This window comes from Notothenia coriiceps, unplaced genomic scaffold, assembly GCF_000735185.1.
Source record: "Notothenia coriiceps isolate Sejong01 unplaced genomic scaffold, NC01 NC01_scaffold00014738, whole genome shotgun sequence".
Classification (NCBI taxonomy): domain Eukaryota; kingdom Metazoa; phylum Chordata; class Actinopteri; order Perciformes; family Nototheniidae; genus Notothenia; species Notothenia coriiceps.
The window spans coordinates 348,241-365,540 of NW_011347439.1; the positions used below are offsets into that span (position 1 = coordinate 348,241).

A 17,300-nucleotide genomic window follows, 5' to 3' on the forward strand; every position below is an offset into this window, starting at 1 on the left:
TATTTTTTGTTTCGAGAAGTAGAAAACGAAACGATCCCGTGTCTTTAAGTTTAGTTAATATCGCCTTTTTGACCATGATAAAGAAAAACGCCTTTTATTTCAATTCTGGTTTTTCAATTTTAAAACGAAAATTAAATATCCAGTCGTTTTTTGTTTTTGAATATACTTTTTCGAAAAGAAAATCCAATCACCAAAGCATACACTGACCACTGACCAGTACCTTTAGGGCTATTGAATACGTCTATAAACACATGAGTTACGATATCCGATCCGAAGCAGGAAATTACGGAGGAACGTGAAGGCAGCGGGACAGTCTTTCAGGGGGACAGAGTTCGCATTATATTTTTTACACTTTGTGGAAGTTATTCTGCCATGGATCCACAGCCTCCTCAGAAGCCATGGGAAAGGATGATCCCAGGGGCAATGGGTGCACCTATGAATTACAGGTAAACGCTATAGCCTTAGTTTAACACGGTTTTTGTTTACTAACTACAGCTGATTCGCAGTTGTTGTTAGCTAGCTTAAACCAGCTAGTTTACACTAAAGTTGTTGCACAATCTTCCAAACAGTTGAGACTTTGACATGGTGGTTTAAAACACTGAACAATGATCTAATTAGTATTTGTCAAAAATATTTTTACCGACGATAGCCGTTTAAATAAAGTAACCTATCCTGTGCTACTAATAGCTAACAAACAAGTTAGGCCTAATGACGCCATGTTGTGTGTCTGCTATCTGAAGTTACATAAAGTGTGTATCGAAACGCTGTACATTAAATGCATCGCAGCATGTAAACTAAAACCTTTTAATAATTTCGAATTGCCCCTTACAACTTTGGGTAGTTTTCAGTGGTGCAATGAATAAGTAACCTACGTTTACTCAAGTATATTTGAGCTACTTGTAATTTACTTGAATATTTTCATTTCATACTTTATAACTTTGACTTAACTACTTGTATCTAAAAAATACTGTCTTTACAAATCAATCACACACATGTGAAAGTTTGCTGCTATTTATTTTAATAAACGTAATAGGTCTAAAGCATTAGTAGTATCTGTAATGTTTTTTAAATAAAATACATAAATAATGTATAGCATTATATAAATCATATTAATGCACATACTTACACGTACGTTGCAATTGGAATGGGAAAATACATATAAAAGGGGAACCAAATGTTAAAAAATCATCCAGCCAAAATAATACATAATATGGACTCTTGGGCTTGATTAACAAAAATATCAACAACAAAACCATGTATTACTTTAAAGGCAATATACTGCCAAACATAACATATAAGCTCAGTTTGATACAAATAACAACAACAACACTGTCATTTGACTTAAATCCTAAAAGTTCCAACCCTAGTCCTGTGGACGATGTTGATAAAAAAAAAGAAAAATTTAGGTAATTTCAATAAAATAATTGACAATGTTTTTAACCGTTTGTCTTGTCTCATTACACAGATCTGCAAACTTTGGCTTGGCTCCAGGCCCCGCTCCTGTAGGCCGTCCCGTCCTGACCAGAATGGTTCCCCCGGTGCCCCCTCGCTCCGCCCAGCAGTCTTACCGACCTTCCTACAGCTCTTTTAACTCCTCGTCTTACAGCCCCTATGGGGGCTCCATGTATGGAGGCTACAGCCCATACAGCTATGGTGGTGGTGGTGGCTACGGCATGGGAGGAGGGTACGGCCGCCCCCCTCACACGGAAGAGGTCGCCCCCAGCCGGTTCGTGCAGCAGGCGGAGGAAAGCAGTCGCGGAGCCTTCCAGTCCATCGAGAGCATCGTCCAGGCCTTTGGCTCCGTCAGCATGATGCTGGACGCCACCTTTTCAGCCGTGTACAGCAGTTTCCGAGCTGTGCTGGACGTAGCCAACCACCTCACACGGCTGCGCTCACACCTCACCAGAGTTCTGTCAGCCTTCGCTCTGGTACGCACCTTGCGCTACTTCTACCGACGGTTACAGAGGCTGCTGGGCCGGAGATCAGATGCTGAGGTGGACGACTTGTGGGCAGACAGTTCAAGTGATGCCCTTGCTACAAGTGTGTCCAGAGGGGATGGAGCGGGGATTGAGGGCCAGCCTGTGAAGTCCTGGCCTATCCTTCTGTTCTTTGTTGTAGTTTTGGGTGGACCCTACCTTATCTGGAAACTGCTGAGCTCTGACCCTGGCTCTGAGGAAAGCGGTGAGGCTCATATTCCACATTTTACACATGAGATGGTGAACTTTTAAATGTGTATGCACATACTTTCTTTAACTCAGGAGCTGTCCTTAATTTATTTTACACTTTAGATCAGCAGCTCTCAGTTTGTAAAGAAATGTCCAACACTTAGCAAGCAGCTGCTAGCACAGTTGAGTTCACCATTACTGCTGGCTTTACCAATTATTTGGAATGAAAACATTTCTGTGTCTCATTGCCCAACAGTTAAGAAACACTTTATCTATATCAGTGTTTTCTAACTTTTTCAGACCAAGGACCACTTAATACTAAAATAAATTCCCCCCAAATCCCCCAAAACAATAGGCCTCCAGCTGTATATGGCAGACTACAGGCAAATGAAATGGTTCTATCGTACAGTTTTAAACTTTGAAGCTACATAATGTCGAAATTATTATTAGTATTTTCCTTTTTATCTACATGGTGCCATGGTAGTTTTTCAAATGCTCTGACCTTTTTGTGCGGCTGCTCTATGTTCTTCTACTTAGAAATCTCTGATATCTGATCTGCACACCACACCGCCCGACCAGCACTTTTCTGCTAGAGGAAAAAAAGCGTACTCATCCTTACAGAAACATTACATGTAATAGCTTACCCTCTCCCTCCCTCAAACACACAGACAGAGCAAGTGTTGCGGCAGGTACTCGTCTCTGTTATTGTTTGAGTTTTTGAAAGTAGCAAGAAAATATCAAAGACTTAGAGTTGAAGATGTTTTGATATCTTTAAAAAACATCTTTTCATTGACCAAAGATTAATTCTGTACTAGAAAAGCTGATATTGGTGTACGTAGTCTATCTTTTACTCTTAATACAATAATAAGTAACAATTTTTTTGTGTTTCTTTGTTTAGCCACTAACTGGGCGAATGGGGAGGATGACCATGTGGTGGCCAGAGCAGAGTATGACTTCTCTGCTGCGTCTGAGGAGGAGATCTCTGTGCGGGCCGGAGACATGCTCAACCTCGCCCCTAAAGGTGAGAGCTCGCTAATAATAACAGGAGAATGTATTCTGTCCTCACGTTCCTCTCCTACAGAAATGATTCATCACATCATGGTAAACTAGACCATTACAGTCAATGTAATAAATCCTTGAAAAGTGTTTAAAGACAGAATTGGAAGTTCCTTGATTTTGTTTGTATTTTAACAAAATAAACTTCTAGTAATTTGCAGTGAAAGTTATGTTGGCATTAAACTAGAATATAGAAATAACTGAAATTGACATATCCAATCAAAAAGCCTTTAAAAGTGTGTATTTTGAGTGAAGAGTATCAAACAAATAGTCAATTAAAATGGCACTTGCTCTTCTAATGGTTAGTTGCTGGTTTTTGTATGTCTTTATGAGGGCGGTGGTGGCGAAGTCGATAGGGAGTTGGCTTGGCAACTGGAAGGTCACCAGTTCAAGTCCCGGCAAGACCAAGTGCTACCGAGGTGTCCCTGAGCAACACCGGTACCTACACTGCTCCCCGGGCGCCGTTCAAAATGGCAGCACACTGCTCCTAACACTAGGATGGGTCAAATGCAGAGAAACAATTTCCCCACGACGGATTAAAAATAGTCCATCTTATCTTATGTTGCAATGTGGGAACAATATGGATGCTACAAAGAACATGTGTTGTATTGAATTGCTCAGAGCATTTAGACAACATATGAGTATTTGTTTCCAAGTTGTTCTAACTTAAGGTGGCATTCATGTGAATTTTCCCATTCTGGTACCCATTTGTCAGATTTCTTTGACACCACATGAATGCAGCACGGCCTACCTTGCAATGTTAGCAAAAGTGAAAATGATTTTGTGCTTCCATCCCCCTTGATTAAGATCTCCAACATGTTCTTCCTTAGGCTATGCTAAACCAAGGTTTCTGCAAGTAGTTTTTCTGTAATTCTGCTGAGACCAACAAACCGAGGCAAAATATAAAACCTCCTTGGAGGAAGTGATCATGAAAGGCATTTTGTGTAAAAATTCAAGATTTCTCTAAAGAAAATGCTTGGTGTGTGTGTTTGATGTTGATGAGCTCAGATTGTGACCTTGTATTCTACCCTGTGTTTAGAGCAACAGCCCAAGGTCCGTGGCTGGCTGCTGGCCAGCTTTGATGGCCAGACCACAGGACTCGTCCCAGCCAACTACGTCAAGGTCCTGGGGAAGAGGAGAGGCTTGAAGCATGCAGAGATGGAGAGGCTTGCTCAGGTCCAGCAAGGCACCACACAGGCTTCAGTAACATCGCTTTCTTCTCACCAACAGCCAAGTCATGCCCCAGGCTTTCCACCGGGTCTCGGCTCAGCCTCCGCCCCTGTTTCTCAAGAGGCCCTGCTAGATTTAGTGTACAGAGAAACCCCCACTCCCTTTAGTGTGGGAACATCCAACTCCAGTATGCCCTCGATAGTGCTAAACATCCCTGAGAAGACGGACCTGTGATGTGTGTGCATGTATGCAGTTCTCTTTATGCAAGGTTATGTGTGATTATTATGGGTTGGCTCATTCAGTATTTGTGTTTCAGTCTGAAGCCTGACTAACAATGAGCTGACAGGAGATCTTAGGGGAAACAGCATAGTCCTAATTAAGAATTGATCAAGTTGTACTACAAATCTATAATTATTCAAATTAGATGAAACACAATCTGGACCTGATGATAAACTAAATGGTTTCCTGTTGTACTGTTTAGAACAAGTGTGTCTGGAATGAGGTAATCCTTACATATCTTCATTCAGAGCTTGTACAAGAAAAAAGGTTCTGTGTATTCGCTAATTAGGATACACAACTGTACTAATGATAATGTCGGATTTTGTATTTAATATGTTGAAATTGTTCATTAACATGAATTAGTTCAATGTTTAAGTTAATGTGGTGCACTGATTCATCATCTGTATACTGACGCTGTAAGGACAAAGCCAAGGTCTTTTATTTGATGCCATAATAATGTTATTTGTTGTTTGCCCCTACATGTAGTAGAGTTCTCCACATAGTCTTATTTGTGAAGCAAATGTGATTGGGTTATTCAGAATGAGAAGGGGGCTACATTTGCACATTTTCAGATTTTGGTTGGTCCAGAAAGTAATTTTGTAAATACTTGATATAATTATTTTGAAAATAAATATTTAAGAAAATCATGTTGGGCTCCTTGTGTAATGGCTTAATATATCATTAGTAGCTACACTGAACAAAAATATAAACGCAACACTTTTGTTTTTGCTCCCATTTTTCATGAGATGAACTCAAAGATCTAAAACATTTTAAAAGTGTTGCGTTTATATTTTTGTTCAGTGTAGCTACTAATGATATATTNTCTCCTTTGCCGAGATAATCCATCCCACCTCACAGGTGTGGCATATCAAGATGCTGATTAGACAGCATGATTATTGCACAGGTGTGTGTGCCTTAGGCTGGCCACAATAAAAGGCCACTCTGAAACCTGCATTTTTGCTTTATTGGGGGGGTCTGGGGGGTTTGAAAACCAGTCAGTAACTGGTGTGAGGGTTAGGGTTAGGGTTAGGGTAATGTTGTGAATCGAGTGGCCCATGGTGGTGGTGGGGTTATGGTATGGGCAGGCGTATGTTATGGACGACGAACACAGGCCACTCGATTCACAAAATTACCCTAACCCTAACCCAGATACTGACTGGTTTTCGGACCCCCCCAATAAAGCAAAACTGCACGTTTCAGAGTGGCCTGTTATTGTGGCCAGCCTAAGGCACACCTGTGCAATAATCATGCTGTCTAATCAGCATCTTGATAGGCCACACCTGTGAGGTGGGATGGATTTTCTCGGCAAAGGAGAAGTGCTCACTATCACAGATTTTTTCAGATTTGTGAACAATATTTGAGAGAAATGGTTATTTTGTGTATGTAGAAAATGTTTTAGATCTTTGAGTTCATCTCATGAAAAATGGGAGCAAAAACAAAAGTGTTGCGTTTATATTTTTGTTCAGTGTATGAACAAATATGATCAGCATGCAATAGTTTACTGAATAATCTCATGTTGATTCAGTGGACAGAGAAGGAGTGAGCTGCAGAAAGAAAAGGCATGTGTTGCTTGGAGGAGGTGAGTGAGAATATTGTGTTTTTTTGGAAACTATGTAAAGCCCATTTTNATGCCACACCTGTGAGGTGGGATGGATTATCTCGGCAAAGGAGAAGTGCTCACTATCACAGATTTTTTCAGATTTGTGAACAATATTTGAGAGAAATGGTTATTTTGTGTATGTAGAAAATGTTTAAGATCTTTGAGTTCATCTCATGAAAAATGGGAGCAAAAAAAAAAGTGTTGCGTTTATATTTTTGTTCAGTGTAGTTGGATTATGAAGTGAGTTTCATTAGTAATAACAGGGTTTCACTCTATGGTTTCACCACAGACATGGCCAAGATAGCAAGATAGCTTTTTGTTTTTTTCTAGGTTTCATTTTACTAATACTGCTAGTATTACATTTTTCCATGTGAATTTATTACGTTTTTGGAAAATGTTGAGGACAAAAATAATCCATGTACGGCCTCTGTCTCTAAGCAACAGGACGCCTCACCTGCTGCAGTGCGACATCAGGGCAATAGTATGAAGCTGCGGCGTAGGGACGCAGCGAAAAACAGGACTAATTTAACATCGTTTATTTGAGTAAAATGTTTCTTGACTTTACTGCAAAGTTCAGATTTAGACAGTGCAGCCGGTCGGTAACTTTTCCCTGTGCTACTGAGCTAGGGGCTTAAACATTTACAAACGTCTGATGGGAAGCTACATAAAGTTACCTAGCTAGCCGATATGCTAGTTGCTTGAAGCCAATGCTGCCTTCATGAAGTATTGGAAGTGATGCTTTCATGGGTGACACTGAGCTCAAAGGTATTTTTGTTGAAGTCGGAAATAGTAATTTGGCAAAATATACTTTAAAAAAAATGTTTTTCCTTTGACCGCATAACTTTAAATCACTTCTATGAAAGTGAGCATAACCATTTATATGAATAAATACCGCAAAATTGATCATAACATTGCAATATATGCTATCACCAGGGGTGGTTTTTAGAGCATAATCTGTAATAAAAAGATGAACGAAAATATATGCGACTGACTGTATCACTGGAGTTTGTGACTAGGCATTTACTAGGAGTACTTGAAGGCAGCAGGTCCCTCAAAGTGAGCTAGCATTAGCAGCAGTAGCTGCAGTTAGCCGGTAGGAGAGCACTGCAGCATCAGCATCATCCACACACCATGACATGAGACAGGCACCGACTCCTACTGCACTGTACGAGACAACGGGGAAGAAAATCCCTCTCCAAGATAAGTATGTTCACTATATCTAACCATTCTTAGCGTTTGAAATGTTTGTAGAGAACCAGCTGAATGAATTTGACCTATAATCATGTGATGTTGATGCAGGAGGGGGCGGACAGAGGGACTCGGCCTGCACTAGCATCACTAACGTTACTCCACTGAAATTACGAAGTTTCTCTTTTGCATAAAATGGATTTATTACATTCGTCTGAATCAGAAAATGTATGTAAAGTGCGAACATCTTTGGCTGCTATCATTATCTTTGGTTAACCTCTGCAGACCCTTCAGTCTGTTACGACCTACGATGTGTTCAATGGTAGAACATCGTAGCAACTTTGGTTTCTAGTGAAGGACTCATTAGTATGGAGCCCATTTCAAAACTTACCCTAGTGATGAATAAATAAAAAATATCCCGTAAATCATTATAATGGAAACTTTCCACTCTATCAAAGTTATAAGAAACTTTCTTAAAATATTTCTATTTATTTTTAAACTAATGATTTGTTAATCAAAATAATGAGAAGCATTCTCAAAATAATGTAAACCTTTTAAAAATATTGACTTATTTTGAATTAATGAATTAGTATTGCAATTTAACACAATTTAATTTTTACACCACTTTTAAATGAGCACAGCTCTCCACTTTAAATATGGCATATAGTATTTGTCATATTTTATTATATTTCACTGTACTTAGTTTATCACTTCATTTTATTTTGTGTAAATATTGTCTTTATTTTTAATTTGTTAGGATAGTCTTAAAATGGTTGTTAAAATAGCTGTTATAACAGTACTATTTTAAGATTATTTAGTTTTTCTATGTATTCTTCTTCTTCTTCTTCTTCTTCTTCTTCTTCTTCTTCTTCTTATTATACTAAAGCAAATTCCTCGTATGTGATTTTGTGACCAAACAAAATACCTTAAAAGTCAATAAATTATCATTAAAGGTGATGAAATTGTAATTAACACTAAGAATATATTTCTATGAATAATACAAGTTGAGAATAAATGTAAAAGAAATACAAAAGCACATTTTATAAATACTACAATTCACCAGTAAACATTCACATGTACCAATACACCTTGGTAATTTACAGTTAATGTCATTAAAAAATGGAAAGAGCATTGGTTGGATTTTGTCCAGCACTTAACCTTTATTGTTAGTGGTTTTATATCTGGAATTCATTTGATTTCCTTTGGAAAGTATTTCAGAGTAAACAGCGTAATTGAAAAAAGACATTGTCCAAATGTACTGCAGCTGTACTATGTGGTGTTTTACAGTGGCCATTCCCCATGCTCCATAATGATAAGAAAATATAAAATGCAATCATCAAGCAGCTTTAGGCATTCATCGTTGACTTACTGCCTTTTATTTCTCATCTCTCTGCCTCTGCAGAGATGAGACGCTTCTCCTCGGATAACAACAACTTTCCTTATGACAACAACGTCCTGGTTTTGGACATGGTGCTGGGCTCTCTGTGGGGGGTGCCCCAGCCCATAAACTGGGACAATGTTGCCAAGCTGGTTCCAGGATTCACTTCCAAGGAGGTAACTGGAATGCTGGGTAACTATCATTGCTTCCATCCATCTGCCCCTCCATCTGTCCCCTCCCATCCATCAATCATTCCACCGTTTAGTGACGTTAGGTGTGTTGTTGGTAAGAAATAATACTGTGTCTCTTGTGTGATCTTGCAGTGTGCCTGTCGCTTTGAGGAGCTGAAGACCACCGGGGGGTTTCCTCACGTGGACAACCAGTGTAATGCCCTGACAGAAGGAAGCACCTCCCCTTCAGACGGCCCCCCCACGCTGCTGGAGGCTGGGGAGGTGGTGGAGACAGGAAGCAGCCAGAGCAGCAGCAAAGTGACAGGTCCGTTAGTGACATCCTGAGTACAATACATCACTTTGTTTATTGAAATTGAAACACACACATGTCCAGATAGTCAAGTATACCATCAAAACGTAAGAGGCTGAACCCTTGTATAAAATGCTAGAGCAATAATAAACAATGCAGTACAAACAAAAGACCCAAAAAACATACATGTTGGTACCTAGTAATAATAAAAGATTAAACAAAATAAACATGATAAAGAAAAAAATATATATATATAATTCCTAACCCACTTAAAGTATGATTTTGCAGTTTGACACATTTAAAACTATCATGAATGAACAGCTTCAAACACTACAGGCCAGTGGCCAGCATAGTAAACCCGGAAATGTTGAGTACACCAAAATGTGATGTTAGAAATGTATAGTACGGGTCCCCAGCACATAGAAACTGCCGGATGCTAACTTGTATGTTGGGCAATTTGCACAATTAGCATAAGTTGCGTTCATAGAAGTGAATGGCATTATAGCCTATGTAAACAATAGTTAAAATATGACTTGGCCGATTTGGACAATGTTGGAGTGGTTTTGGGGGTTATTGAGGATGCTGGATCCCTTATTGGCCAAAAATGACAGTTTTAACCAGAAATTGGCCATCTGTGGGCTGATTTTCCATAAAGAATGAGTAAAAATCATACTTTTAATTTCCCCCCTTTTTATACTGGACTTTCCAAAACACAAATGTCAGTTTAGTTAAGTTTAACATGCAAATTGAGGAGAAACCAAACCCATACATAACGCTTATTATAAATATTAAACAGCAAAGTAAAAAAAGACACAATTTGTTACTGTGTGTGACTTTATTTACATTTTTCCTTTTGGTGTCAACAGGCTCAAAATCAGCGGCCACAGGAAGGGTTGGTGCCATGGAGAAGAAAGAAAGACGAGTCTCAGCAGAGGAGGAAGACAAGCCTCAGAAACCACGAGAGTAAGTATTGAAGATTGTTGTTTTTCCTTTCAAATGAATGTCCATTAATATAAGATTGAATGAGTGTGTCCTACCCAGACATATTTCATTCCACTATATTTCAGTTACATTTTAACGCTTTTCCAGCATGTTATCATGATTATCAGAAACATGCAGTGATACTTCTGACACAAAGTATTCCTTTCGTCCCATATCTAGCCCCAACATGGTGATCCATGTGTGTGATGAGACCAAGAACCTGAAACAGGACTTCACATGCCCCAGAGATCTTCTAGTCAAAGAGATGCGTTACTTTGCTGAGTATTTGTCTGTGGACGCCCAGAGGTGGGAGGAGGTGGACATCTCGGTCCACTGTGACGTGCAGATCTTCGACTGGCTCATGAACTACGTCAGGAGGAACTCTGCGGGAGAGGGGAACCGGGACAAACCCCGCCTCGGTAAATCCCCGACAAACTACAACAACATAATCAATATGACATTGTTACACATGGGAATAGCTGTGTTGTGTTTTTGGTGGGTCACTGGCTGTGTGTTCTGTGTTAGTGTTTGTTTTGGGGTTTGCTTGGTTGGTCATGTAGTGTTTGTCGGTTACAGAGCCCAGCAATGTGATCTCAATCCTGATCTCCTCCGAGTTCTTGAAGATGGATACGTTAGTAAGTGTTGTGACGTGCCATTGCTTGCTGTGGTGATGTGCTTCGGCCTTTTGTTTTGAAGTGTAAAACAGACTTATTGAGATGTTCAGAACTGATGATAGGTAATCTCTCTCTTAAAGCAGAAGGCCCTTATATAGAGCTTTGTTAAATTGATGTTGCATGGACGTTATTTAGCCCCAACATTTATTTAGACAGTTTGCTGTACATTTTTATACCCATGCTGTATTTAAAGATAACATTCTAACAATTACAAAGTAGGGCTTAATCACTATATTTCTAGGGTCATTTAAATTAAATGACTTATTTCTGGAAAAGTCTCCAAATGTGGTTTATGTGTGTCCATGTTCAGGTGGAGGAGTGCATCCAGTACTGCCACAAACACATGAGCTCCATCGTGGCTACGCCCTGCAACATGAACTGCATCAACAGCAACCTGGCAACCCGCATCGCAGAGCTCTTCAACCACAACGAGGCCGACGACATCCGGGACAAAAAAGACAAGTTCAAAAGGTACCAATATGGGAGAGCATTCGAGGCTTCACATTTCTGTTGTCATATTTTATTATACTGTCACCATTAAAAGTCAATCATCCAATCAATTCCTTAAATTGAATAAAGTGATTCATAACATTAAATGAGTATTAACGTAATGACATCTTGAAGGAACACCAAGTTAATTCAGTTACATTATATGATTGTTTTTGTGGTACAACTTAATATATTCAATAATTGTATAAGAGCCAAAACAGATTTTTTTATTGTTTTTTATGGTAGTGTTAAACTGCTGCTGCCCCTTTTAATATAGGTGCAGCAAGCAGGAAAGCAAACCGCTGTAAAACCTTTTATTTTGGAAAGGCTTAATGGCAACAAATATGGATTGAAAAATACTGTAAAAACATGTTAATTGTGGAAATTATTAGCTCGATCTTTTATTTTTTATTTTGGCATGTTTGGATCACACAAGCTGGTCACTACCCCACCAGGCACCACTGGAATCTAGTCCTATAAATACTATATTTATTATTATATTAGTGTAACTTAATCTTAATCTGTCACGGTTCAGAAATACCTCCTTTAAACAGAATGAATACACATGCAAATACAAAGAGTTCAAATTACAAATGTAAACGTTATGAATAAAGCTTTGAAGCTTCAAACTATCTAAAAACAATAAGTAATCCTCAAACATTCTCTGGATTAATTTACATAAGTAGATGCTTGTACTTATTTTGCTTTTTTTTTATTTCCTTCCCAAAGTAAATTGTTTCAGAAGAAAATTGAGCGTCTCTTCGATCCCAACTGCCAGAACAGAGACTCCCCTGGAAACGCCTCGACCCTGTACCGGTGAGCAGCTCGCCTCTGTTCCACCTAGCTTTCCCTTTTATTAAAGGATTTAGTCGCGTCTTCTTTTACCAGTCTCACTGTTGAACATTTATGTGTGTGCTCATTCCCAGGTGTGGTCTCTGCCTGAAGACGCTGACCAAAGACACAGAGAGGAACATTTCTTGTGTTCCTGGGAAAATCAACATTGATTCTCGAGGAGAGATCATCTATTCACACACTAAGTAATACAGCAAAGAAACAGATTCATGTAGCTCCTTGTTTGTTCAGCTGAAGATAAACAGAAATATCCCATTCACTCTAAAACACAGTGTATCCATGTGTGTGTGTTTTCAGACAGAAGAGCTGGGATGTGCATGAATACATCAGTGTCCTGTATGAGGAGCTCAAGTCCTGGGTCCTGGTATACTGGAGGATCTGGGGAACCATCAACTACCTGCCCTGCTCCCGGTGCCAACAGGTGAGTGGATGCATGGAAGGACACATACTTTTGACTGTATTCATCCCCAGCTAAAGCTGTGTGTGTGTGTGTGTGTGTGTGTGTGTGTGTGTGTGTGTGTGTGTGTGTGTGTGCACGCGCGCGTCTGTGCGTGTCTGTAGGTGTTTGTGTGTGCAGACCTGACCCAATGCAAGTACCACCCGGACACTGTGCTGTACCCTGGGATGGCCACTGAGAAAGGGTGGCATGGTGCAGGAATCTACCCCTGCTGCAACCAGAGGGTGCTCCGCTTCGACCCCTCGGGTATGCCAAAGGTATGGACACACACACACACACACACACACACACACACACACACACACACACACACACACACACACACACACACACACACACACACACACACACACACACAGTTATTTTACGAGGTGCCAGTTCCCCTCCTGGGCACTGCCGCCGTGCCCCGGGTTTGTTACAGTGGCTGCCCACTGCTCATAAAATACTAGAATGTGTTAATGCAGCCACTACGTTTCACGGTGTACGGTGCTGTGTATGAACACATATGTGTTTGACCACTAAGATAGAAATCGATACGAATCCACCATTTACAATGTCCAACACTAACACCAGAGTCCCAAGCAGAGGAGCTAGCGCAGCCCTGCTAACCCAATCAGCTGCCTTCACATGACCAGCAGTAAAACAGCTCTGTGCTCTGTGCTCATATTTGTCATAAGCAGTGCCCTTGAAGTTGTCGCCAATGACTGCACTCAAAGTTCTAATTATTTCAACTTTGACCTCCATTCTCACTGATCTTTCATGCAACCAATGAGATTACAGCCATATTAAACACCAGGGGCAAGCAGCCAATGTAACCACAGAATTATAACTAACTAAATGCTTTCCCTGCAAGGCTTTGCGCCCACCTTCGCTGTGAGCAAAGAGCAAAAAGCGCAATGTGAAGTTTAAGAGTTGGGGGGTCAAGCGTGTGTTTTGATATCATACAACTTTTCTATTGTTACATACATTTACAAACAGTTCCCAGCTTTTTTATTAGACACTCCAGACACCCAGAGGCTTCCCTGGCCGACCCCAACCTTAGGTTTACTCTACATATTTGTTGCCAATACATATTTCAAACTGTGTGTTGAGGAGTTCAGTCACAGCGTGAATGTGTTCCTGTGTAGGGCTGTAAGATGCGGGACCACATCGTGAACGTCCCTGATGAAGAGGACTGTGACGAGGCGACCTTCGCTCAGACCCGAGTCCTGAACGACCTGCTGCTGCACCGAGACGCCGTGTGTGTGTGCAGCACCCCCACTCCAGAGGGGTGAGCCGGAGTGTGTTTGATACTATTTCACAGGAGCAGTTGTTGTGAGAGGTTCTGAATGCATGTTTTTGTGTTTGCATGTGTGTTAGTCCTGAGGAGAGTCCCTCCGGTACAGAGAAGGTTCCGGACTGTGATGTTCTGTTGGAGCCCACACTGCTGGGACGCCTGAAGGGGGAGGGCTGCACCGTGAGTCTCTCTCAGTGTGTTGCTATTCTGATGCTTCTCTTCTACCAGAATGTTATGTTTCTGGTTCTGACTTAAGCTTCTTTATTTTCTCAACCAGTTTTCCCTTTTGAAAAACTGGAGTCTGCAACTGGTAGGACTTTTTCTTCACTTCTTTCATTACATCTGCTTATATTCTTACATGTACAGTGGGGCAAAAAAGTATTTAGTGCAAGTTCTCCGACTTAAAAAGATGAGAGAGGCCTGTAATTTTCCTCCTAGGTACACTTCAACTATGAGAGACAGAATGGGGGGAAAGAATCCAGAAATACACATTGTAGGATTTTTAATGAATTCATTGGTAAATTCCTCGGTAAAATAAGTATTTGATCACCTACAAACAAACAAGATTTCTGGCTCTCACAGACCTGTAACTTCTTCTTTAAGAGCCTCCTCTGTCCTCCACTTGTTAACTGTATTAATGGCACCTGTTTGAACTCGTTATCAGTATAAAAGACACCTGTCCACAACCTCAAACAGTCATACTCCAAACTCCACTATGGCTAAGACCAAAGAGCTGTCAAAGGACACCAGAAACAAAATTGTAGACCTGCACCAGGCTGGGAAGACTGAATCTGCAATAGGTAAGCAGCTTGGTGTGAAGAAATCAACTGTGGGAGCAATTATTAGAAAATGGAAGACATACAAGACCACTGATAATCTCCCTCGATCTGGGGCTCCACTCAAGATCTCACCCCGTGGGGTCAAAATGATCACAAGAACGGTGAGCAAAATCCCAGAACCACACGGGGGGACCTAGTCAATGACCTGCAGAGAGCTGGGACCAAAGTAACAAAGGCTACCATCAGTCTAGGTCCCCCCGTGTGGTTCTGGGATTTTGCTCACCGTTCTTGTGATCANGTAATAATATTATTTATAATGCTTATATATATATATATATATATATATATATTGTTTATACTACTGCTAATAATGTACTGGTCATACTGCTTTGAATACTGATATTGAAACTACTGCCAATAATATCAATACTACTTCTGCTGCTGTTTCATCTAGTGCTACTGGTAATATTTATATTTCCACTACAGACAATTCTTCTATAAAACATCTTAAATCACTGACTCTTTACACTCTCAAAACTACTCCCAAGAAATTGACAGGAGACTCAAAGAAAGTCACATTCAAAAGACCTTCTGGTACTTCAGCACCACGGACAGCGTCATGGATTTATTAATATAGGGGACAGTCAGACTGCTGGTATTTCAGAGCTAAGGTCGGTTTCTCACCTGAAACAACCACAGTCAGATAAGGGATCAATAAGTAATGCAGCACTGAAGGTGTATTGGAAGTTAGGGCTGGAGAATTGACCAAGCCATTTGCTGAGACACAGAAGGGACACAGCCTCTGCCCAACTAACTTTGGTTGTCTTTCATTGTCCCCGGTATTTAACTTAAGCTTAGAAAATGAATCCACTTCCATGACTAGATACTGAAAGTTCTGTCCCTAGTGCAGAGTGCTTGGCTCCAGACATGTCTCCTCCTGATAAGAAGTATTCAAAACGTTCACAAATACATGTACTTCTACAGTACCCGTTACATCAGTTCGACTGCTGTACAATTTATTTAGCCACTTGTTAGCGTTCCCTGTTTTTATGGCTTTGAACAATCACGAAGGGGGCGTTTACTGACGTCCTTTATGTTGTCAAGCAACATGGGAAAATCTGTGATATCCACAGACCTTATTTCAGGCGTTTAATCAAAAACATGCTAACTTAGAGACAAGGTAAGTGGAAATTGTAAAATGCTCACTAATTTCTGTGTTTTAAGACTCATTCCGGCACCAATCTATTCACTTTGGATCTATAGCAGAAGCTAAATAAGAAGTCACTTAATGTTTTACTCTTGACATATTGATCAATTAGCTACACATAAGAAACATGGAAGTGCTTCCATCACATTCAGAGAAGTTAGCCTCAGTTAGCCCTCCCAGTGGGACTTTAAAGTAATAAGGCAGACCCGCAGAGCTTTGAATCACTGCATCTCATCTACTCCTCCTCATCAGAGCTGCCAATCGAACGACCCCTGGTCAAGAGCCGCAGCGCCGCTAAAGAATGACACTGCTAAATAGAAACACAGCAGCATTGTGAGGGGAGGGAAAAACTCTGCGACACTAGACGGAAGACGCCAGCTGTGCCTTTCAGGCTGCAGAGCAAATTGGATCACCTGCTAAATCTATTTAGTGCAAATAGAGAGTATTAGCTTGTAACTTACTTTATTCTTCTGGCAACATGACTTCCTTCTTGCCTTTTAACTCTCCTCTCCCGAGCTTATTATTTCACTTTCTCTTCCATCCTTCTGTCTTTCTTTACTTGCACAACTTCCTACGTGACTTTCTGTTTCCTTTGAAGGGCCAAAGTAAAACTTTATATGTAGTGCAGAAGTAAGAAAACATTCAAAAATCAGCTTGACTTTTAAGTAACTCCAAAAATCCAGCGTTGGAAGAAGACTTACTCAACAGTGCAGTACTTTCTATAGTTTTAGTGTATTATAATCACTATTAGCTATATAAGTTAAAAACAATGAAATACCGTGCTACTGTACTTGTATTGCCACTTTGATTTCGTTTGCAGTAGTTTTTTTATTTGATTGCTATTGTTTTATTGCATAAAAGCAGTACCCTTGTGATTTAGGATGTCCATCAAGTTGGTGGACTCACAGATAACAACTATTTTATTTTCTAAATGTAAGCACCAGAAATTTGTAGTCCTAGATTCTAGAATAAAGACCCAAACGTATTTCAGCGCAGACAAACACAAGACACACACACACAAGACAGACATGACACGACACACACACCACCTTACATATTTCTGAAATGCACACCTGAAACTCTCATGAATAAACCAGATCGGTGGGCTTCACTAGAGAAAATAAAACATGAGCCATCTTCTCTCCCCACCCTGAAATCCGTTTTCTAAATGTCTAGGAGCAGTCACAATCACACACCCTGCGTCTGTCTCCCCACCCAACATGAAATATTAATGACACCCCGCAGTCCACAGGAACTCGCCGCTCACCG

General features: G+C 40.4%; 2 protein-coding genes across 2 annotated transcripts; both read left to right on the top strand.

Annotated features, from left to right (window-relative positions):
- The first annotated feature begins 273 nt into the window (after positions 1-273).
- Positions 274-5,317, top strand: pex13 (peroxisomal biogenesis factor 13). The gene is made up of 4 exons (XM_010774832.1): positions 274-446; positions 1,466-2,181; positions 3,064-3,186; positions 4,261-5,317. Exons 1-4 carry the CDS (start codon positions 373-375, stop codon positions 4,623-4,625), a joined length of 1,278 nt encoding a protein of 425 aa, XP_010773134.1. The 5' UTR covers positions 274-372; the 3' UTR covers positions 4,626-5,317.
- Positions 5,318-6,777: 1,460 nt separating this feature from the next.
- On the top strand, positions 6,778-14,355 carry sanbr (SANT and BTB domain regulator of CSR; the record flags this gene model as incomplete). Its single annotated transcript, XM_010774833.1, has 14 exons — positions 6,778-7,474; positions 8,861-9,012; positions 9,160-9,331; positions 10,183-10,279; positions 10,478-10,716; positions 10,874-10,932; positions 11,282-11,442; positions 12,190-12,276; positions 12,387-12,497; positions 12,610-12,733; positions 12,874-13,026; positions 13,897-14,039; positions 14,129-14,225; positions 14,323-14,355. Coding segments are annotated over exons 2-14 (1,626 nt in total), but the record flags the coding sequence as incomplete, so codon positions are not given.
- Positions 14,356-17,300: the final 2,945 nt, after the last annotated feature.